At 66.9% G+C, this 22,125-nt stretch overlaps 4 protein-coding genes and 3 non-coding genes across 11 annotated transcripts; 5 read left to right on the plus strand and 2 right to left on the minus strand.

Annotated features, from left to right (window-relative positions):
- Positions 1-990: 990 nt before the first annotated feature.
- DPYSL5 (dihydropyrimidinase like 5) lies at positions 991-7,321 on the plus strand. Of its 3 annotated transcripts, XM_065730581.1 has the most exons (13): positions 991-1,036; positions 2,220-2,484; positions 2,994-3,152; positions 3,505-3,684; positions 3,761-3,829; positions 3,922-3,966; positions 4,064-4,139; positions 4,239-4,395; positions 4,857-4,998; positions 5,085-5,227; positions 5,299-5,506; positions 6,317-6,485; positions 6,837-7,321. In XM_065730581.1, the coding sequence occupies exons 2-13, from the start codon at positions 2,224-2,226 to the stop codon at positions 6,920-6,922; spliced, it is 1,695 nt and encodes a 564-aa protein (XP_065586653.1). In that variant the 5' UTR covers positions 991-1,036; positions 2,220-2,223; the 3' UTR covers positions 6,923-7,321. The 3 variants fall into 3 exon arrangements, with proteins under 3 accessions (XP_065586653.1, XP_065586651.1, XP_065586654.1); XM_065730579.1 differs by having other exon boundaries at positions 4,064-4,395; XM_065730582.1 differs by lacking the exon at positions 6,317-6,485 and having other exon boundaries at positions 4,064-4,395.
- A 1,495-nt stretch (positions 7,322-8,816) lies between these two features.
- Positions 8,817-13,121, plus strand: MAPRE3 (microtubule associated protein RP/EB family member 3). 3 transcript variants are annotated; one of them, XM_065730600.1, is made up of 7 exons: positions 8,817-8,906; positions 11,238-11,365; positions 11,443-11,588; positions 11,670-11,871; positions 12,228-12,379; positions 12,488-12,640; positions 12,720-13,120. In XM_065730600.1, exons 2-7 carry the CDS (start codon positions 11,245-11,247, stop codon positions 12,786-12,788), a joined length of 843 nt encoding a protein of 280 aa, XP_065586672.1. In that variant the 5' UTR covers positions 8,817-8,906; positions 11,238-11,244; the 3' UTR covers positions 12,789-13,120. The 3 variants fall into 3 exon arrangements, with proteins under 3 accessions (XP_065586672.1, XP_065586670.1, XP_065586671.1); XM_065730598.1 differs by lacking the exon at positions 8,817-8,906 and adding an exon at positions 9,257-9,328 and having other exon boundaries at positions 12,720-13,121; XM_065730599.1 differs by lacking the exon at positions 8,817-8,906 and adding an exon at positions 9,258-9,328 and having other exon boundaries at positions 11,670-11,826; positions 12,720-13,119.
- Positions 13,122-13,681: 560 nt separating this feature from the next.
- LOC136045343 (U1 spliceosomal RNA) lies at positions 13,682-13,845 on the plus strand. The gene has a single exon (XR_010621907.1). It is a non-coding gene; the product is annotated as a U1 spliceosomal RNA (small nuclear RNA).
- A 1,283-nt stretch (positions 13,846-15,128) lies between these two features.
- Positions 15,129-15,292, plus strand: LOC136045344 (U1 spliceosomal RNA). Its single transcript, XR_010621908.1, has one exon. It is a non-coding gene; the product is annotated as a U1 spliceosomal RNA (small nuclear RNA).
- A 394-nt stretch (positions 15,293-15,686) lies between these two features.
- Positions 15,687-15,850, minus strand: LOC136045345 (U1 spliceosomal RNA). Its single transcript, XR_010621909.1, has one exon. It is a non-coding gene; the product is annotated as a U1 spliceosomal RNA (small nuclear RNA).
- Positions 15,851-16,173: 323 nt separating this feature from the next.
- On the minus strand, positions 16,174-17,485 carry ATRAID (all-trans retinoic acid induced differentiation factor). Its single transcript, XM_065731082.1, has 6 exons — positions 17,175-17,485; positions 16,969-17,040; positions 16,791-16,862; positions 16,592-16,713; positions 16,389-16,489; positions 16,174-16,308 (listed from the first exon to the last, which is right to left on the minus strand). The coding sequence occupies exons 1-6, from the start codon at positions 17,483-17,485 to the stop codon at positions 16,174-16,176; spliced, it is 813 nt and encodes a 270-aa protein (XP_065587154.1).
- Positions 17,486-17,633: 148 nt separating this feature from the next.
- Positions 17,634-22,006, plus strand: SLC5A6 (solute carrier family 5 member 6). Its single transcript, XM_065730578.1, has 16 exons — positions 17,634-17,697; positions 18,638-19,132; positions 19,234-19,299; positions 19,367-19,418; positions 19,495-19,562; positions 19,657-19,811; positions 19,929-20,069; positions 20,140-20,269; positions 20,345-20,433; positions 20,508-20,620; positions 20,745-20,812; positions 20,899-20,985; positions 21,068-21,249; positions 21,352-21,455; positions 21,531-21,652; positions 21,750-22,006. The coding sequence occupies exons 2-16, from the start codon at positions 18,803-18,805 to the stop codon at positions 21,876-21,878; spliced, it is 1,836 nt and encodes a 611-aa protein (XP_065586650.1). The 5' UTR covers positions 17,634-17,697; positions 18,638-18,802; the 3' UTR covers positions 21,879-22,006.
- The last annotated feature ends 119 nt before the right edge of the window (positions 22,007-22,125 follow it).

A 22,125-nucleotide genomic window follows, 5' to 3' on the forward strand; every position in this document is an offset into this window, starting at 1 on the left:
TAGGAGGTGCAGCCCCAATGCTGGGTATCAGAGGAGGCAGTCTGAGCTCAGTCCCATGGGAAGAATATGTCAGAACACTGCTCTTGCAGCAAAAGACTGTGGGGCCCTGCACTGTCTCCCCACAAGTTGTGGGTCAAAAATCACCTGGCACAGCACCTCGCTCAGTTTTCTCTATAGGGTCTATAGGGAACTCTACAAGGAGCTACAGGAGGCTGTAGAGGACTTTAGGGTCTATAGGATATCTATAGAAGACTACAGAGGTATATAGGGGGCTATGGGAATCTGCAGGGGGCTTGGAGGCTATAGGGTCTATGGGGGGGCTACAGGGGGCTGCCAAGGTCTACAGGGGCTGTAGAGGGTTGGATGGGGCCATAAAGGATCTGTAAAGGACATGGAGTCTATAGGGAGCTATAGGGGGTGTATAGAGTGTTACAGGGGTCTGTAGGGTCTACATAGTCCACAGGAGCTATAGATCCACTAAGGAGCTGTAGGGAGGGTCAATAGGAGGCTATAGGATCTATGGGGGTCTATAGGAGTCTATAGAGGGCTATGGGGGCTATAGGGGGCTATGGGGGGGGCTATAGGAGGATGAATGGTCTATAGGGTCTGTTTGATATCTATTGCCTCTATAGGGTGTAAAGGGGCACAGGTCTGCCTAAGGGGCAATGGCACTGGGCCTTCCGGGGCGGGGCGACCGATGGGGGTGAGCTCAACCAATGAGATGCCGAGGGAGCTGTGTAGAGCCAATGGGATTCCGCGAGGCGCTGCCATCAGCCAATGGCATTTTACGTAGGACCCTGTGGGCGGGGCCCTCGGAGCCATCCCCACGGCAACGACAGGTGCCGCCGGGTGGGCGTGGTCTCACCTCCAGGTCCCGCCCATTACACCTGCCCATCAGCAGTCCCCGCCCACCAGTGCAAAATGTGGACCATGATTGGGCCAACGCCCGGAGGGACCCGCCCCTGGGGGCGTGGCTTGGGAGATAGCGAAGCGGAGCGGAGGGTGCGGCGGGAGCGGAGCGGAGCGGAGAGCGGAGGTACGGGCGGGATGCTCGGGGTGCTATTATGGGATGCTCGGGTGTTATTATGGGATGCGACGGGTGTTATTATGGGATGCGACGGGATTCTGTGGGAGATGGCATTTCTGCTCCCGTCGGGCCACGTTTGTCTCTCCCATATCGCGACAGGCGGAGCCTGATCGCGACAGGTGCGCGTATCGCGATGGGGAGGGGCTGTCGCGATATGCCCCGGGGTCACCCTCGCGCCCCGCACACTCTCTCCCTCGGGCGGCCGCGTCGCGACGGGGCCGAGGGTGGGCGCGGGGTATCGCGATAGGGCGGGGAACAATGGGGCTTTGTCTGCGGGGCGGTACCGGGGGGGTCAGGGGGAGGGGAGCGGCGGCGGTACCGGAGCGGGGGGGGGGACCCCCGGGCGTGGCCGCAGCACCGCCGCCTTTGTCCTCCGCGGGGCCGCGGCACAAAGCGGGGAGAGGGTGGGAGGGGGGGGACGGGCGGGGCTGCGTGGGATTTGGGGCCGGGACGTGCCCGGGGCGGTGCCCGTAGGGTACCGCTGTGGGATCGGGGGCCGGGGCGGCGCGGAGCCGTCGGTATCCGCTGATGGGGAGATGGGATTCGGGGCCGAGCTGTGTCTTGGGGTCGCACTCCGTGGATCCCACGCGCGGATGGGGACCGCTGCACACACACGCGTCCCACCCGCGCCGCCTCCCCCCCGTGGGTCGGATCCTGTCGGCCCCATCGCGCGGTGCTGCTGCAGGGCGGTGCCTCTCCCCGACGCCCCAAATCCGTCACCGCCGTCTCTTTCATCTCTGGGGTGCGACGCAGCAGCCGCTGCCACCCCGGGCGTCCCCACGTCCCCACCGTCTGCTCCTAAGGGTCTGCCCCCAGAGCAGCTGTGTGGGTAATGGCATTCCCGGTGCTATGGGGCGTGGGTCGGCCCCCCGTGCCCCCCACCCGTGGCCCCACCCCGGGCAGCTGCTGGAGTCACGGTGCTGGGATGCTCAGCTGCTGCAGGCTGTGGGGCTGGGGGCTATGGGGCAGCGCGCTGGGCATTCCCGTGGCAGGAGGCAGAGTTGTCCCATCGGATGTGGACCCATGGCTTATGGGGTTTGCATGGGGTTGGGGCTGCACGCGGGTGGTGCTGGCCCTACGGAGCTCCCCACTGACCCCCGGGGCACCCCGCTGCCCCGCGCCGTGCCCGCAGCGCCATGCTCGCCAACGCGGCCTCGGTGCGGATCCTGATCAAGGGGGGGAAGGTGGTGAACGACGACTGCTCGATGGAGGCCGACGTCTACATCGAGAACGGCATCATCCAGCAAGTGGGGCGCGAGCTGATGATCCCCGGCGGCGCCAAAGTGATCGACGCCAGCGGCAAGCTGGTCATCCCTGGAGGCATCGACACCAGCACCCACTTCCACCAGACCTTCATGAACGCCACCTGCCTCGATGACTTCTACCACGGCACCAAGGTGGGGCGCGCCATGGGGCTGAAGGGGGTGGGGTGGGGTTGGGGAGGGTCTGCTGGAGCCGTGTGGGTCGCAGCTGTGTAGAGATCACTGTTGGATCCTGCACCTGGCTGTGCCGTGCGTCTTGGTCATGCCCTGGCTCCCAGCTGTGGGTCCTAACCATACCGTGGGTCCCGATTGTGCTGTGCCATGTGTCCCAGCCATGCCACGGGTCCCACGTGTGCCATGGGTCCTGGCCGTGCTGCGTGCCCCAGCCTTGCCTTGGATTCCACCCACAGCAGTGCTGCGGGTCCCACCCCAGCCCCACTCCTCCCGGCACAGCCCCATCCCCGGCACAGAGCTGCATTGTGTGGGGCAGCGCCGTCTGTCCCTGTCCCTGTCCCCGCGGCGCACAATGACAGCGGTGACACCCGGCGCGGTGCTGCCGCCAAAGCAGCTTTGTGGCTTTGTGGCTTAGCTGCGGGGTGACGCGGGGCCATCGCCCCATCGTCTCCCCCACCATGTCCCCGCAGGCGGCGCTGGTGGGGGGCACGACGATGGTGCTGGGCCACGTGCTGCCCGCCAAGGAGCGCTCGCTGGTGGACGCCTTCGAGCGGTGCCGCGCGCTCGCAGACCCCCAGGTGTGCTGCGACTACGCCCTGCATGTGGGAGTCACCTGGTGGGCGCCGCAGGTGGGTGATAGCCCCTCCCCAAAAGCTGGGTTCGACCCCCACTGTACCCCCCCCCCGTGCCATCTGCACCCATCCTGTAGCGAGGGGGACCCCGCAGCACCGGTGTGCACCTCGATGCCGCTGTAAGCCCTGTGCCAGGGGGTGACGTGGGTCCTCACTGTGCCCACCCGCAACTGCATCCCACCCCATGGATGAGCTCCGACCCTATTCCAGTGCCCCCAGCTGCAGGTCCCCACCTGTGCCTCCCCCATAGCTCCACGTGCCCCAGAGCCACTCTGCCCCCATCCCACGGGGAGACATGTGGGTGCTGCCCCGTATGGCGGTGCCCGCAGCCGCTGTGCCCCCGCTGCAGGTGAAGGCAGAGATGGAGACGCTGGTGCGGGAGAAGGGGGTGAACTCCTTCCAGCTGTTCCTGGCCTACAAGGAGCTGTACATGCTGCGGGACGGGGAGCTGTACCAGGCCCTGCGCGCCTGCCGGGACATCGGGGCCATCGCCCGCGTGCACGCCGAGAACGGGGACCTGGTGGCCGAGGTGGGCGAGGGGGCATCATGGGGACGGGGTGGCACAGCGACATGGTGACCCCGTGACGCTGTGCTGTGCCCTGCAGGGAGCAAAGGAAGCTCTGGAGCTGGGAATCACCGGGCCTGAGGGCATTGAGATCAGCCGGCCTGAGGAGGTGGGTGTGGGGACGGGAGGGGGGGATGGGGGCCATCCCCGCTCTGTGCTCTGTTCCCATTTGGTGCCATACCCCACACCTTCTCCGCACAGCTGGAGGCGGAGGCCACGCACCGTGCCATCACCATCGCCAACAGGGTGAGTGCCGCGCACCGTGGGGGCTGCGGGCAGTGTCCCCGACCTGGGGTGGGGATCCCCGTGTCCCCGTGTCACCCCGTGGTGGCACTGCCTGCAGACGCACTGCCCCGTGTACCTGGTGAACGTCTCCAGCATGGCGGCGGGGGACGTCATCGCGGCTGCCAAGATGCAGGGTACGCCGGGGGGGCTGCGGCGGGGATGGGGGGTTGGGACACACGTGTGTAAGGATGTGGGCACACACGTCCCCGTGTCCTCCTCCCCCCCCCCCGCAGGGAAGGCGGTGTATGCGGAGACGACGACAGCTCACGCCACGCTGACGGGGCTGCACTACTACCACCAGGACTGGTTCCACGCCGCCGCCTACGTCACCGTGCCCCCGCTGCGCCTCGACACCAACACCTCTGCGCACCTCCTCAGCCTGCTCGCCAGGTACCCACCCCGTGTCCTTCAGGCACCTTGGGGTGTCCTGACCCCAGCCCCTGAGTGCCCTGCTGCCCAAGCACCATGCTCCGTGGGTCCTGAGCGCCCCTCTTATGGATGCCCCGTTCCCAGAGCACTTCGATGTGTGGGTGTCCCAATCCATGAGCGCCCCATTCCCCAAGCACCCTGCTCCCCACTGCACGAGTGTCCTCCTCCCCAGCCACCCCATTGCATAGGTGTCTCCCTCCCCAGGAACCCACTGCACACGAGCCCAGCTCCCCAGGCACCCCACTCCATGGAACCCCCACTCCCTGAGCACCTCAACACATGGGTGCCCCCCTCATTGATCCCACAGCCCCGCCAGGCACCCCTCTGCACGTCTCCCAAGCCCCCCATTGCACGGACCCCCTCTCCCCATGCCCCCCTCCGCCCGTGTCGGCCCCCAGCCCTGCCGTCCCCGTTCCCTACAGTGACACCCTGAACGTGGTGGCCTCGGACCACCGCCCGTTCAGCGCCAAGCAGAAGGCGATGGGCCGCGAGGACTTCACCAAGATCCCGCACGGCGTCAGCGGGGTGCAGGACCGCATGAACATCATCTGGGAGCGCGGCGTGGTGCGTGCGGGGGCCGCGGCCCCACGGGTGGCACACGGCCCCGTCACCTTGGGGAGGAGCATCCTCACCGCGCTCCCACCCCACAGGTGGGGGGGAAAATGGACGAGAACCGCTTCGTGGCCGTCACCAGCTCCAACGCGGCCAAGCTGCACAACCTGTACCCCCGCAAGGGCCGCATCGTGCCCGGCGCCGACGCCGACGTGGTGGTGTGGGACCCCGAGGCCACCAGGTCGGTGTGGGGCACGGCGATGGGGCCGGCAGCGAGGGGTGTCGCTCAGCATCCCGCTTCTCGCCCGTCAGGACCATCTCGGCCAGCACCCAAGTGCAGGGAGGGGACATCAACCTGTACGAGAACATGCGGTGCCACGGCGTGCCGCTGGTCACCATCAGCCGTGGGCGCGTGGTCTACGAGAACGGCGTCTTCATGTGCGCCGAGGGCACCGGGCGCTTCTGCCCGCTGCGCTCCTTCCCCGACTGCGTCTACAAGAAGCTGGTGCAGCGCGAGAAGGTGCGGGAGCATGCAGGATGGCACAGACCCATTCCGTTCCCATCATCTCTGTCCCCATCTCCATCCCCATCATCTGATCTCCATCCCCAGCGTCTCCATCTTCATCTTCATCTCCATCATCCCTGTCATCTCCATTCCTCTCATTTCCTTCCCCATCTCCATCCCCATCATCCCCATCTTCATCTTCATCCCATCGTCTCCATCCCATCTCATCTCCATCTCCATCCCCATCATACCAATCCCCATAATCTCCATCCTCATCCCCATCATCTCCATCCCTGTCTCCATCCCCATCATCTCCATCTCCATCCCCATCATCTCCATCCCCATCTCATCTCCATCCTCATCCCCATCATCTCCATCCCCATCTCCATCCCCATCATCTCCATCTTCATCTCCATCCCCATCTCATCTCCATCTCCATCCCTATAATCTCCATCCCCATCCCTATCCATCTCCCCCGTGTGTCCCCTGCCATGGCACCAGGACCATTGCTGTGGGGCGTGGGTTGGCGTTGTTGTGGGGGATGGCATCGCAGGGGGGCACGGGGCAGCACCACCGGGGCCGTCCATCTCCTCCTCATAAACCACCGACCACCCCCTCCCCCATCCATCTCCATCCCATGCCAAGGGGCACCCCATGCCCACCCCATGGCTGCAGGGAGACCCCGCAACCCCACGCCCACCCCGCATCCCCACGCCCACCACACTGCCCCCAGCCCCACGCCCACCCCATAGCTTCCCAGATGGGCGCAGCTCACGCCTCCCCCTGCTTTGTGCTTCCCCCCCCCCTCCCCAAATCTCCCGGCAGAGCTTAAAGCCGAAGGCCGTGGACCGCAGCCCGTACCTGGGGGACGTGGCAGCGGTGGTCCACACGGGGAAAAAAGAGACGGGGACGCCCCTGGCTGATACGCCCACCCGTCCCGCCACGCGCCACGGGGGCATGAGGGACCTGCACGAGTCCAGCTTCAGCCTGTCCGGTAAGAGGGGCCCGGCACCCCCAGGGCACCCCAATATAACCCAGGAGCTCCCCAGCCACCTCACACAACCAACCTGGAGCATCCCAGAACAGCCCAGTAGAGCCCTGAGCATCGCAGCGCGTCCTGAGAGTCCCAGTTTGCCCCAGTGCGCCCCCCCAGCACCCCATGCACCTCCTGTCCCCCCACCCCTCCCCTGTGTGCAGCACCCACAGCTCCTGGGCCGGGCAGGGGCTGACCCCACCCCCATCCCATCCCCATTCCCATGCCCATCCCATGGTGTTGGGGGGGTTGGGGCGAGGTGGGGCCGCGCTGCGGGGCCGGTCCACGCGTCCATCCGTCCGTCCCACGCAGGTTCGCAGATCGATGATCACGTCCCCAAGCGCGCCTCGGCCCGGATCCTCGCCCCCCCCGGAGGGCGATCGAGCGGCATTTGGTAACGCCGAGGGGCTGCCCCCTAAGTGAGGATGCAGGCAGCCTTCCGGCGGGGCCCCCCCCCCGTGCCCCGGGCCCCCCCTCTCAGCCGAGACGTGGCCCCTCCCGAGGAGTGCCTCGGTGGATGGGGGGACACCCTGGAGCTGTGCTGTAGGGCCGTGGGTCCGAGCCCCCACGCTGGGGCCGGGGCTGGGGGGGGGGAGGGGGTCGGGGCAGGAGGAGGGCCCCCCCACCCCCCCCCTCCCGCCCTATCCCCGTCCCTTTTCTGTTTGCACGTCGGGTTTGGATCAGTGAGCATTTTTTTGCCTCCTTTGTGCATCGCGTGGAAATGCCCCCAATAATGGTTCGTGTCGATAGCGGGAGGGGACGCACCGCAGGGCCCCCCACCTCCCCCCACCGCACCCAGCCCCCCCACACACGCGCGCACACACACGCGCGTGACCTCCCCACCCCCACCCCACCATCCCCCCTCACGCCATGGTGCTATGGGGCCGCCCCTGCCCCCGTCCCCCCCCGGGGTAGTGTGAGATGTGAAATGTGGCTTCGTGCACTTTGTCCCCGTAGATGTCCCCGTAGGCGAGGGGGGGCCGCTCCCGTCGCATTAAAACTGTTCTCACCGCAGTGCTGTCTGATGGGAGGGGCTGGGGGGGGGACACCGGGATCGGGGGACGTGGGGACACAAATGGGGAGGTGGGGACACAGAAATGGGGACACAGGGACATGGAGATGGGGACATGGGAGTGTGGGGACACAGCGGCTCAAGGGTGTGGGGATGTGGGGACTTAGAGCAGGGGGACAGCCGGATGTGGGGACGTGGGGATGCAGACATGAGGACGTGGGATGTAGGGACACAGAGCAGAGGCGACGTGGGGACATGAGGACAATGGAGGCACAGGGACGGGGACACGGGGAGGTGGGGACATAAATATAGGGACACAGAAATGAGGACATGGGGATGGGGACATGGGAGTGTGGAGACACAGGGACACAAGGACATGGGATGTAGGGACGTAGAGGGGACATGGGGACACAAATTGGGACGTGACATGGGGACATGGAGATGTGGGGACACCTGGATGTGGGGACATGGGGACACAAATGAGAACATGGAGACACAGGGACATGGGGACGTGGAGATGTCAGAATGCAGACACAAGGACGTGGGGATGTAGGGTCACAGAGCGGGGGGACATGAGGACACAGGGATGTGGGAACACCTGGATATGGGGACACGGGGACATGGATATTGGAATGTGGGGACACAGGGACACAGAGATGCGGGGACACAGATGCAAGGATGTGGGGATGCAGTGACACAAATGGAAATGTGATATGGGGACAGTGGAGACACAAGGATGGGGGCATGGCGTTATGGGGACACAGGGATGTGGGAACACAGCGAGAGGGGATACAGGGACTTGGGTACACAGAAATGAGGACATGAGGAGAGGGGAGTGTGGAAACACGGGGACATGGGGACATGAAGACGCGGGGATACGAGGACAGGGGACACGGGGACATGTGGACTTGGAGATGGGGATGTGAGAGAGTGAGGATGGGGATGCAAGCATGTGGACGTAACACCGTAAGAACACGGGGATGTAGGGACACGAAGGCACAGAGGGATGGGGATACAGGAACATGCGGGTGTGAGGAGCTGAGGACACCGGGGACACGGGGAGCAGCCCACGCGGGGCCGTGGAGCACTCCGCACCACCCGCACACTTTGGCGGACTCCCAGCGCTTCCCGCAGTCCTCCACTACCGCCGGCCGCCGGGGGGCGCTGTGCCGGAAGCAGCGGCGTAGAGAAGGGGGCGGTCCCTCCGCCCGTCGCCGCGGCGACGTGGGCGTGGTCAGTGCGGCCCCACCCCGCAGCGGTCGGGGGGGGGAAGAGACAGCGACGGCGGCGCACGCGCAGTGCCCGCCCGGTGCCGGCCCGGTCCCTAGAGCGCTGCGGGCGGCGGAGAGCGGCGGGGGCGGCCCCGAGCGGTGAGCGGCGGGGCGGGACGGGGCGGGGCGGGGGGATGCGGGGGGAGGGGGTATGGGGGGTCCGAACGGCCCCCAGGGATGGGGGCTTAAGGCGACCGTTGTGACACTGCGGGTTGGGGAGGGGGGGGGTGTAGCGGCGGCACCGGGGATCCCCGCGGTTCGGGGGTGGCACAGCGTCGTCGCTCCCCGTGACAGCGTCCCCCTCCGGTGCCACCTCCGCCACGCGGGGCACCGCCGGGAGCGGAGTGACGTGAGCTGTGTCCGCTCGCGTTTGTCCGTCCCGTCCCGCACCGCGTCCCGCACCGCGCGTCCTCCGTCCGTCCGTCCGTCCCGCCCCGCACCCCGCACCCCGCACCCTCCCGTTCCCGTCCCGCCGCTCTCCCCGGTGTTTTTCTGAGCTGTGCCACAATTGAAATGCAGAGGTAAGCGCTCGGCCTGCCCGCCCCATAGCGCGGCCGCGCTGCCGCAGGGCCACGGCGGTGGGGGGGCTCGGGGTTGGGGGGGGGAGGGGGAACGGAATGGATCCTGGGGTCTCCCCTGCTCCGGGAGTCCCCGATTCTGAGATCCTTCTGCCCCCGGGGTCCCCGATCCGGGTGTCTTACACCTTCTGGGGTCTCGCTGATCAAAGGAGCCCTCTTCCTGGGGTACCTGGTCCTGAGGTTCCCCCCTTCACCCCCCCGTCTCCTGAGGTCTCTGTTTCTGGGGGCTCTGATCCTGAGGTCCATCTGTTCTGGGGGTTCCTCCATTCCTGGGGGTCCCCCTGATCATGGGGATCTCCCGGGGTTCCCTCTATTCCTGGGATCCTTCCCAGCTCCTGTGGGCCTCGCTGCTGGGATCCCCCTGGTCGCAGGACCCCTCCTCCTGAGGTCCTCCTCCAATCTTGAGGTCCCTCCAGTCCTGACATCCCCCCAATCCGGAGTTCCCCCCCTCTCTCTTGGGGTCTCTGCTCCCCATCTCCCCTCCGCTCCCGGGCTCCCCACTCCTCCCCCAGTCGCAGCGTTCCCCCTTTCCCCCAGTTTTGGCGTGGGGTCAGCTCCGCACCGGAGGGCACCACTTGACCGGGACCCCTTCAGCCCCGGCACGGCGGCGGTGCCCACCCCGGTCTGTCACGCGTGGCACCGCGTCTGACGCGGGGTTGACCTGGATTCGCCGCCGCCGCGGTTGCGAGAGAAGTCCTTGGCTCATTTAAAACCGAAAAGGAGAGATGCAGCGTTCTCCCCACGCCGGGCATCCCCGGGGCACGGACGTGCCGTGTGCATCCCGGGGCCGTGGGGGTGTCCCGGTCGGGTCGGTGTGCCGGCAGCGCGGCGGCACCGCAGTGCGTGTGGCTCAGTGCCGTGCATGACTCAGCTCCGCTCCCCCCTGCGCCAACAGCTCCGGCCTGGGGGGACCCAGCGGGGCGGCAACAACCCCGGGTGATGGGGAGGAGGTGGCTCTGCTCCCCCCCCCCCCCACCCCAGCCCCTCCCGGCGGAGCGTGGCTCGCAGCTGGCCCCTAAGCCGTGATCTCTGATCTGCGCCGCGGAGTGAAAGCGGATTAATGCCTGGGGATGGGGGTTTGGGGGCTGCATGGGGAGGGAGGGGACCCCCACACCACCACCCAGCGCTGTTAGGGTTGCTTTCCAACGCCTTCAGCCGCTGCCGGCGTGATGATGGCTGCGTGTCCCCGCCCCAGCAGAGGGCGTGGGGTGGGAGTGCAGCACCGCGGCCTCCCCCCCCCTCGTACCCAGTGCTGTGCGGTGGGGCTGGGGGCTGCGCCCTGCCTCACATCCCATCGCCATCTGGGCACGGGATCTCTCGGCAGATGTTGCCCCTCTAAGCCTGGCTCCAGTGCACCCCGGGCAGATTAGGATGCAATCGAGGGCTGGGCCGGGCCGGGGGGGCTGTAAGCTGCTTATGGGGTTGGCGGCACACCCACAGCCCCCCGGCACCGTGTTTGTGGTTGGGGCATTGTGATGGTACCAGGCTGCATCCTGCACCCTCTGCCCCTTAACCAGGGGGTGGGACATCCCAATGGTTGTCCCAAGTCACATCCTGCTTTTCCTCCCCCACAGCTGTGCCCCCAGAGGGAGGGTCCCAGTGGCACTGGGCTGCATCCTGCCCCACAGCTGTGCCCCCAGAAAACAGGGGTCCCAACGGCACCAGCTCAGTACTCAGCAGGGATGGTCACGTCCTGCCCCACGTAGACAAATCTCCATGGGGAGGATCACATCCTGCCCCACAGCTGTGCCCTGCAGAGGGGGGTTCCTGATGGGAAAGGCTACTTCCTGCCCCACAGCCGTGCCCTATGGAGGGTTGGGGTGGTCCCACATGACTCCCCATCTCTCTGCAGCTGGGGCATGGCCGTCAATGTGTACTCCACCTCGGTGACCAGCGAGAACCTGAGCCGCCATGACATGCTGGCCTGGGTCAACGACTCCCTGCAGCTCAACTACACCAAGATCGAGCAGCTCTGCTCAGGTGGGGATGTGCCACACCCTGCGGTGTCCCCCTGGGGGTGTCACAGCCAGTTGACACCTGTCCCCCCTCCCCCCCAGGGGCTGCCTACTGCCAGTTCATGGACATGCTGTTCCCTGGCTGTGTGCACCTGCGGAAGGTGAAGTTCCAGGCCAAGCTGGAGCACGAGTACATCCACAACTTCAAGGTGCTGCAGGCCGCATTCAAGAAGATGGGAGTGGATAAGGTAGGTCTTGGGGTGGGCTGGGGTGGGATACCTAGGGGTCTGGGGCGGGGAGGGCGGCCCCCAGCCCATGTGTCCCCACAGATCATCGCAGTGGAGAGGCTGGTGAAGGGAAAGTTCCAGGACAACTTCGAGTTCATCCAATGGTTCAAGAAGTTCTTTGATGCCAACTACGACGGGAAGGAGTACAACCCGCTGCTGGCGCGGCAGGGCCAGGACGCGGCGCCCGCCCCTAACCCAGGTGATCACAGCTTCAACAAACCCAAGAAACTCATTGGCACAGCAGGTAATGCCCGGGACCCCCGCCTCCCGCGCCCCACATCGCTCTCACTGCGCTCAGTGTGCCCCCCCACCCTGCCCTGCCTGCGCTCTGCTGCCTGCGACCATTGGGGACAGGCAGGGGACACCGTGGTGGCAGGGGGATGGTGCCAGAACCCAGGGATAGCACCGTGACCCACGGGCGAGCTCCTGCTGGCTGCCTGCATGGCAAAGCCCCCCCCCAATCACAAGCACCACCTGCACAGGGGCTGCGGGCAGCAGGGGAGGGCTCTGCCTGGGGAAACTGAGGCACAGGGGCAGCTCAGCCTGCTGCTGCCGGGTGGGGGTTTTCTGCCATTAATGCTGCTCTCTGGCCCCCCCAAGTCCCACAGAGGACCTCCCCCACGGGCCCCAAGAACACGCAGCACCCGGCACGCCTGGGCAACGTCCCCAGCGGCATCCTGCGGAAAAACTCACCCGCTGCTCGCAACGGGGGCCCCGAGGCTGACGCACAGATCCTGGAGCTCAACCAGCAGGTACTGGGGAGGCAAGGGGGTGTAACACAGAACATGGAACGAGGGGAGCCCCCCCCACCCCCACCCCACACACACACACGTGGTGCTGACGTTCCCATCCGCCCGCAGCTGATGGACCTGAAGCTGACGGTGGACGGCCTGGAGAAGGAGCGGGATTTCTACTTCAGCAAACTGCGGGACATCGAGCTCATCTGCCAGGAGCACGAGAACGAGAACAGCCCCATCATCAGCGGCATCGTCAGCGTGCTCTACGCCACCGAGGTGCGGGCCGGGCCCCACTCCCTCCCCGGCTTGGTTTGGTGCCACGTGCCGTGCTGACGGTGTCATTGTCCCCACGCAGGAGGGCTTTGCTCCACCGGAGGACGACGAACTGGAAGAGCAGCAGCCAGAGGAGCAGGACGAGTACTGAGCCGCCACGTCCCACCCCATGTCCGACCCCTCCATAGACATTGAGGTCTGAGCCCCCGCACCCCACTGCCATCGCAGCTCCGTGGGACAGCGCCGATCTCCATAATAAACCAATGTCACCGCACAGTGGAGCGGGGCCGTGCGTCCGCCGGGGGGGGGGGGACGCGCCCCAGCCCCACCCCTCGCCCCTTTCACCCCATATTTATTTCAGTTCCTCTCCTCCCCCACTGTGCCATGGCTTTGCGAGGGGGTGGGGGGCGACCCGGTGCCCCCACTCTGAGACGGGGGTCCGTGCAGGGCCCGCAGCCCTGACAGGAAGAGGAAGAGGAGGAGGAAGAGGAGGAAGGCCCCGGCCCGGTGGGGACAGCGCGGGTCCGGGCGCTGGGGGGAGGGGGGAGGGAAAGGGTACCGAGAGCGGCCCGGCCCGGCCTTCCCCCTCGCTGCATCGCTTTCAGCGCCGTCACCGCGGTTGCACAGCGCGCATCTGTGTTCGGTTTTATTTAAAATAAACTTCGCGTGGTACAACGCTGCGCGCCCGCGTCTCCTTACGGGGCGGCACCGCGCAACGGGCACGGAAACAGCGGAAGTGAGGGGGCGGGAGGAGGCGAGGCGGAAGTGGGCGGGGTTATATAGAACGGAGCACGGCGCGGGAAATGGCCGCTGGTGGGCGTGGACATGCAGATTAGATGAGTGCGCGGCATGCCGGGAGTGCGACGTACCGGGAAAGGAACGCTCGTGGAGCCCCATGAAACACGCGTGGGTCGCGATGAGAGCTCAAGGAGCAGCGCGGGGCACAGGGCGTGGCGAAGGCTTCGGTGCACTTGGAGCCGTGGATCGCCGTGCGGTGCAGGCTGGTGTCGGGGCGTCTGGGTAGGGTCGGGTGTGGAGCAAAGCATACTTACCTGGCAGGGGAGACACCATGATCAGGCAGGTGGTTTTCCCAGGGCGAGGCTCATCCCCTGCACTCCGGGTGTGCTGACCCCTGCGATTTCCCCAAATGCGGGAAACTCGACTGCATAATTTGTGGTAGTGGGGGACTGCGTTCGCGCTCTCCCCTGGCTTTGCTGGTACAATAACAGAATGTTGCATCCAATGCAGTCCAGCGCATGCGAGCGGTGCGCCCCAGGGCTCGGGACCGGGGCCGCTCCTATTGACCGCCTCCGTCAGCGGTTGGATGAGGGATCGGTGCACCCTCGGTCAGTTGGTGGACGGCGCCGAGTTGGGAGGGAGCGCTGATTTGCTGGAGGGCAGAACGTGCTACAGAGGGATCTGGGCAGACTGGATCGATGGGCCGAGGTAAACTGTGTGAGTTTCAATGGAGCCGAGTGTCGGGTCCTGCTCTTCGGTCGCAGCACCCCCAGGCACCCTACAGGCTTCGGGAGGAGCGGCTGGAAAGCTGCCTGATGGACAGAGACCTCGGTGTGCTGACGGGCAGTTGGCTGAGCGTGAGCCAGCAGCGTGCCCGGGTGGCCAAGAAGGCCAACGGCATCCTGTCCTGCATCAGGAAAGGTGCTGAGCAGGGCTTGGGAAGTAATCCTGCCCCTGTACTCGGCCCCAGTTGAGGCCCCACCTCGAGTACTGTGTTCAGTTTGGGGCACCTCAGTACAGAAAGGACGTGGAGGTGCTGGAGCAGGTCCTGAGAAGGGCAGCAAGGCTGGGGAAGGGCCTGGAGAACGTGCCCTGTGAGGAGCGACTGAATGAGCCGGGGCTGCTCAGTGTGGGGAAGAGGCCGAAGGGTGACCCCCCTGATCTCTTCAAATACCCGAGAGGCGACTGCAGCGAGAGCGGGGTTGGGCTCTTCTCACTGGTGACAGTGACGGGAGGAGGGCACACGGCATCAAGCTGTGCCGGGCAGGTTGGGTTCGGTATCGGGAAGAACTTCAGAAGGAGCTGTTCAGCAGCGAGCTGTGCGAGTGGGGGCAGCAGCGTGGTCTTGGGTTGGAGGTTGGATCACGGGTGGTCGTGAACGCTTTTTCCAACGTAAGTGATGCTGCACAATCCTAGGGAGAACTGATGGATTCCTGATGCATTCAATCTGCTTTTGTGCTCTGCTCCCGCCGGGATGCACAGCAGCGGCTGCAGCGCGTGTGCGAGCAGGGATCGGTGTGGGCGGGGCCATGCAGATCAGCACGCAGATCGCCCCGCGCGTGGCATGCCGGGAGCGCGCCGCCCCGGGAATGAAATGCGCGTGGAGCCCCGTGGGACGCGCGTGGGTCGCGGTGCGGGGCTCTGAAGGGACGCAGAGCGGATCGGGGCGCGGGGAGTAGGTTGGAGCCGTGGGTCGCCGTGCGGTGCAGGCTGGTGTCGGGGTGTCCGGGTCGGGTCTGGTGCAAAGCAAAGCATACTTACCTGGCAGGGGAGACACCATGATCAGGCAGGTGGTTTTCCCAGGGCGAGGCTCATCCCCTGCACTCCGGGTGTGCTGACCCCTGCGATTTCCCCAAATGCGGGAAACTCGACTGCATAATTTGTGGTAGTGGGGGACTGCGTTCGCGCTCTCCCCTGGCTTTGCTGGTTCAAAAAGTAGAGTAAATTTACGCGTTATTGCCTTCCTCTTGATGCTCTGTGCCTTTAGCCTCTGCCCCTACTCGGAGGCCCCGCACCACGTCCCGGGCCCAGCCCCCCACCGTTCCTCCGTGCGCAACCACACCTTTCGTGCTCCGTTTTCTCGGCCGCAACGCGGAGTGCGGAGAACCGCGGCTGCCCCCAGAACTCGCCCTTCCCCGCCCCACCGCCTCCGGGGACGTCCCGAATCGATCGCGGCCGAGCGCTGCGTCCTCCTCTACCCCAGAGAGCAAACACTGCGCACACGAAAGGAGATGAGCGCCACTCCTCGGGCGCAGGATGCGGAGCAACATGTACGAAAACCGACTACTGCCTGTTATTGTACCAGCAAAGCCAGGGGAGAGCGCGAACGCAGTCCCCCACTACCACAAATTATGCAGTCGAGTTTCCCGCATTTGGGGAAATCGCAGGGGTCAGCACACCCGGAGTGCAGGGGATGAGCCTCGCCCTGGGAAAACCACCTGCCTGATCATGGTGTCTCCCCTGCCAGGTAAGTATGCTTTGCTTCGCACCCGACCCGCTCCCCACGCCCCGACACCAGCCTGCACCGCACGGCGATCCACGATCCTAATGTCTATCGCGCCCCGCCAACTCCGTCCCCATCCCTATGCCCCGCGCTGAGACCCACGCGCATCCTTCGGGGCTCCACGCGTGTTTCGCTCCCAGGGTAGCTCGCTCCCGGCATGCCGCGCGCGGCTCAATTTGCATATCCCCTCCCCCAAACTCCGGCCGCGGGCGCTCCGCTCGGGACCCCTCCATCCCCGCCCCCATGCAGCCCCAGCAGCAGGACGCACAGCAGGCATCGCGGCCGCACACTTTATTCAGCCCGTGCCCCGCCGTCCAGCCGCATCCCACAGCCCCGCAGCGTGCCGGCGCTGGGTGCCCCACAGTGCCAGGCTCAGCGCGGCTGTCACGGTCCCCAGCACGCTGCAGAAGAGTGACACCGGGAAGGCACCCTGTAAGGTGAGCACGGTGAGGACGCTGCCCCCTCTGAGCCCCCCCCCCCCCCCGTGCACTGCTGGCCCTATGCACGCACCTGCCGCAGGCACTTGTAGCCGTGGAAGGAGCCTGCACAGACGCACTGCGAGAGGCCGGGGCCATCCGGGGCACAGACAGCATTCTCAGGGCACAGTGGGGCTGGGGAGCAGCATGAGGGTCACGAGCTGCCCTGCCCCGTGCTGTGCGATGTCCCCACGAGGGGCCGTGGCTGAAGCAGGGAGAGCCCCCCTGCCCACCTACCCAACTCCTCAGAGCCGTTGCAGGGGTTCCTCTGGCTCTGGCACAGGCGGCTGCTGCCGTACGTTGTCACCTCCTCCCACGCTCTGCTGCCACCTGGGCACTGCACAGCCTGCGGCACCGCGCTGCGAACCGGAGCTCAGCACCGGGCACGGCCTCATCCCCCCCCCCCCACACACACACACACCCCTCCCATACTCACAGTTGCTGCAGATGTGTGAAACCCAGGAAGGAGCCATCAGGGAGTGCCGCCAGCGGGTTCTCCGTCAGGTCCCTACCAACGCACCACGGGCAGTGACCCCAGGAGCAGCACCGACACCCCGGGGTGGGATGGGCGGCCGTGCCCCACCCGCACACCTCCCCGTGCCCCCCCCACTCACAGCACGACGGCATCTGCTGCCTCACCAAAGGCGCTGGGGAGGGTCTGCAGGGAACAGTCGCTCAGGTCCAACCTGAGGGGACAGCACCGGGAAGCCCGCGTTCCCCCGCACCGTTCCCATTCCCCGTGCCCACGCCCCGTACCGTACCCAGTACCCATAGCACACCCTGCTCCCGTACCCGTTCCCCCTGCCCCTATTACCCATACCCCAGCAGGTGCTGCCGCCCGGACCCCCGCCCCACGCAGCAGCGGCCCCACAGCTCCGCATCGGCCCTGGACGCGCAGTACTGTGCCACGACGGAGCCGTTGCGCGGCGGCCCCGGGCAGCTCCCGCACATCCGTGGGGGGGTTCCCCCGGCCCCGGGCGGCGGCAGCAGGAGGAGGAGGAGGGAGACCACGGCCCCGCTTCCGGCAGCCCCGCCCCGCCCCGAGGCCGCTCCCGGACGGGCTCCTCCTGGCAGCGGGGCGGGGCGCGGCGGGGCGGAACGACCGCGCGGGGCGGTCAATGGCTCAGCCATTAACGGAGCTCCGCGGCCTGCACGCGCCGAGCCGCGGCGACCCGGGTCCAGCGGTGCCACGTGACGCGTTCCCGCGCACGGGATTGGTCGAAAGGGAGCTGACGGCCTCGGGAAGTCGGGCTGGAGGTGAGGGCAGCGCTCGGCATCGTGACGTCATCGGCGTGCGCCGCGGGGCTGTCAGGCGCACGTGGGCTGAGCCGGGCGACCGCCCGGTGAGTGGCGGGAGGGGGGGGGTGTGCGGGGCCGTGTTGCTACGGGGAACCGGGAGATCGGGGCTCGGGCAGCGGTCACCGGGGACGAGGCAGGGGATGAGGACAGGGCGGTGGGATGGGGGGCACGGCTGGGGTCGGTGGGGAACTTCACGCTGGGGGGGGCAGCGGGGGGAGAGGTTAAGGACGCCTTGTGTCGTTGGCCTGGGGTCGCGGCGGGCACCGGGACACAGGGAGCGGTGCTGGGACGTGGGAATACTGGAGGGTAGTGACGGGACACGGAAACACAGAGGCACCGGGAGCAGAGCTGTGGCGTGGGGTCACGGGGGCACCGGGACACAGGAAGCCGAGCGAGGACATGGGGACACCGGGGGAGTAGTGCGGGGACACGGGTACACCGTGAGTCGCTGCTGCCGGCGCGGGACACAGGTGGGACCCAGAGCCCGGGAGCGGCACTCCGGGGGGGGGGATGCCGGGGCTTTGCGCCAGGAACGCGGCGGGATGGTGCGACCCGTGTTGCGTCTCGGCACGCGGTGGGTGACCTTGGACCATGCCCGCTGTGCGGGCGGGGCGGGCAACGCTGCCCTCTCGCCTCCTTTCAACACCACCAACCCCCGCTCCTCGCTCCGGGCACGGCGGCGTAGGGTTAATCCCGCCGCATTCCTGCGGGGATCGGCGCTGCCCGCCCCGTCGTCGCGAGGCCCCATCCGGGGCTGTGCCTGCCCAGGTGCGGGGAGGGCGGCGAGTTCGGCACCCGCGGAGCCCGCCTGTCCCACGCTGAGCCCGTCCGTCCGGCTCCAGCCGTGCCGGTCTTGCCGGCTGCGGGGCCGGGGTCGGCGCCGGGCGGGGCCGCCGTGTTTTCCTTGGCCCGGGGACGAGCTGCTGGGGAGCGGGGAGGGGAAAGCTGCGGTGACCCCCCACCGGGTGCGTCCCCCCCCTCCAGGTCCTTGAGGCGGGCCGAGAGCTCCGGAGCGAAGGTCCCCGCGAGGACGAGCGGGGCCGGATCCGCCGTCGCCACCTCCCGCAGCGCCGGGCGCTGCCGGCCGGGCTCCTCCGCCCATGAGCCGGAAAAGTGGGGGCGGCGGTGGGGCGGCGGCGGACACTTGCCATGGAGTTCTCAACGGCGGACTACAGCATCTTCGTGCTGCTGCTGGTGCTGTCGGCGGCCATCGGGCTGTTCTATGCTCTGAGCGGCGGGCGGCAGCGCACGGTGCAGGAGTTCCTGCTGGCCAACCGCAGCATGAGCTTCCTGCCCGTTGCCCTGTCCCTGCTGGCCACCTTCCAGTCGGCGGTGGCCATCCTCGGGGTGCCTGCCGAGATCTATCGCTTCGGCACCGAGTACTGGTTCCTAGGCTGCTCCTATTTCCTGGGGCTGCTCATCCCTGCGCACATCTTCATCCCCGTCTTCTACCGTCTGCAGATCACCAGCACCTACGAGGTGAGCGGCGACGGGGTCCCCCGCCCCTCCTCGTGCCCCACATCGGGGTGGGGATGCATCCCTGACCCCATCCTTTTTCTCCCCCCCTCACTTCCCTCCAGTACTTGGAGCTACGCTTCAACAAGACCGTGCGCATCTTTGGCACCATCACTTTCATCTTCCAGATGGTGAGGGCTGGGTTTGGGGCCCCAGGGAGGGGGCACACTGTGGGGCTGCAGCACTCTGTCCCCGCAGGTCATCTACATGGGAGTGGTGCTCTATGCACCCGCGCTGGCGCTCAATGCAGGTAAGGGCTCCAGGGGTTGGTAGGGGGCCCCGTGGCGTGCTGGCCACCATCCTCATCCCTCCTTATTGGCACCCAGTGACGGGCTTTGACCTCTGGAGCGCAGTGCTCACCATCGGGCTGGTCTGCACGCTGTACACTACACTGGTGAGTGCTGTCACGGTGCCGCACGACCGCTCACTGTGTGTGTCCCTCCCCCCCACCCCCACAGGGCAGCCATGACAGGTGTGTCCTTCTGCAGGGGGGGCTGAAGGCCGTCATCTGGACCGACGTGTTTCAGACGCTGGTCATGTTCGCGGGGCAGCTGGCCGTCATTGTGGTGGGGGCACGCCGTGTAGGGGGCATGGCCCGCGTGTGGCACCTGGCTGAGGAGCAGGGCAAGATCTCTGGCATCGAGTGAGCGCTCCTGGGACCGCCCTGCAGGGCTGGGACGGGGCCAGCAGCACAGCTGGGACATTCACAGGGGAGGGAGATGGGATGCTGGCATGGCCGTGACTGTATGTGACCCCGCAGCCTGGACCCCGACCCCTACGTGCGACACACCTTCTGGACGCTGGCCTTCGGGGGGGTCTTCATGATGCTGTCGCTGTACGGTGTGAACCAGGCGCAGGTGCAGCGCTACCTGAGCTCCCGCAGCGAGAGGCAGGCAGTGCTGTGAGTGGGGCAGGGGTGTGCGGGGACCCCCCCGCTCTGCCCACCTCTGACGCTCCCGCGGTGCCCGCAGCTCCTGCTACGCCGTCTTCCCCTGCCAGCAGATCGTGCTGTGCCTCAGCTGCCTCACCGGCCTCGTCATGTTCGTCTACGATCGTGAGCATCCTCTGGCCCCCAGCGGCACCCACATCTCCCCCGACCAGGTGGGCGCAGTGCTCCTCCACCCCACAGCCCCCACCCCCCAGTGCCATGCTCACCCCGTGCCCCCTCCCCCACAGCTAGTGCTGTACTTCGTGATGGACGTGCTGCGGGACCTGCCGGGGCTGCCTGGCCTCTTTGTCGCCTGTCTCTTCAGCGGTTCCCTCAGGTGGGTGCCATCATGGGGGACAGTGGGCTGGGGGCATGGCTGAGCTCCTCTGCTGCTCCCCTCCCTCCCCGCAGCACCATCTCCTCCGCCTTCAACTCGCTGGCGACGGTGACGATGGAGGACCTGGTGCGGCCACACTTCCCTGGGCTGTCGGAGTCACGTGCCACGCTGCTCTCCAAGCTCCTGGGTGAGTGGGGTGCATAGGGTGGGGGAGGTGGGGGCAGAGTGGTCCTCTTAGGGCCCTGAACCCCCTCCATCCATCCATCCATCCATCCATCCATCCATCCATCCATCCATCCGTCCATCCTCAGCTTTCGGCTATGGGCTGCTGTGCCTGGGGATGGCCTACGTGTCCTCCATGCTGGGCCCTGTGCTGCAGGTAGGGGATGGGTTGCTGGGGACACCCCTGGCCACGCAGACCCTTTTTCTACCCCTTGGCCCCCAAACGGTGCCATCTCCCTCCAGGCAGCCATCAGTATCTTCGGCATGGTGGGGGGGCCGCTGCTGGGGCTCTTCTGCCTGGGGATGTTCTTTCCTTGTGCCAATCCCACTGTGAGTACCCCAGTCCCCTCCCCCCCCCTCATAGATACCCTGTTGGGTGCCGCCAAGGGGCTGAGCACCTCTCCCTCCGCAGGGCGCAGTGGTGGGGCTGCTGACAGGACTGGCCATGGCCTTCTGGGTGGGCATCGGCAGCCTGGTGGCCAGCATGGGGGGGGCTGCCCCCTTGGCCAACAGCACCGTGACCCCCCTCACCAACCTGACCACACCAGCCATGCTTGCCACCACACTGCTCACCCCCACGATACCCCCACCGAGGTGAGCACCGTGGGGCTGATGGGGGGGGGGGGTGTTGTGCGGGGGTCCAGCTCGGCCCGCCCCCCTCACTGCTTCTCCCCTCCCCCCTCTTTCCCCCTTCAGCCCCACCGGCCTGCAGAAGTTCTACCGCCTCTCCTACATGTGGTACAGCGCCCACAACTCCACCACGGTCATCGCGGTCGGGCTCCTGGTCAGCCTGCTCACGGGTGGGTGCAGGACGCGGGGCAGGGTGCTGACACCCCCCCCCCCCGGGTCCCACTCATCCCTGTAACCCCCCCCAGGCCCCACTCCACCCTCGGCTGTGGACCCCCGCACCATTTTCCCGGTGCTGCCGCGGCTGCTGCGCTGCCTGCCCGCCCGCTACCGCCAGCGGTTGTGCTGCGGGGTGCGCTTCCCCACGCAGGTTTGCACCTCGCAGCGGGACAAGGGGCTGTGTGTGGGAAGGGGGAGGGGCGGGCCACGCACAGCCCCGCTGCCCCCCACCCTCCGTGTGCCCGCAGGATGCCCCACAGCCGTCCCCCACGGCCGAGAAGCGTGTTCCCAACGGCGTGGGCGCTGCGCCGCGGGACAGCGCAGAGGAGCAGGGCTACGGGCCGCCTGCCTACGCGCTGCAGGAGACGGCCTTCTGAACACGGCCCGGGGGGGGGGGCACGAGACCCCCGCAGGGACGATGCTGCCCGTGGGGGGCCGTGGGACCACGATGCGGAGCGGTGCCACGCTGTTCGCTCCCCCACACACACCTCAATAAACCGTTCTGGAGAGCAGCGGCGGTCTGCGCGCAGGCGGGGTTGTGGGTGGGCGGGGCAAACGGTGGGCGGGGACTGACGTAATAGGCGGGGTCTAAAGATGGGCGTGGTATTGGGGGCGTGGCCAGAG

This window comes from Cyrtonyx montezumae, unplaced genomic scaffold, assembly GCF_038088225.1.
Source record: "Cyrtonyx montezumae isolate F1298 unplaced genomic scaffold, pur_monq_1.0 scaffold_13, whole genome shotgun sequence".
NCBI classification, from domain to species: domain Eukaryota; kingdom Metazoa; phylum Chordata; class Aves; order Galliformes; family Odontophoridae; genus Cyrtonyx; species Cyrtonyx montezumae.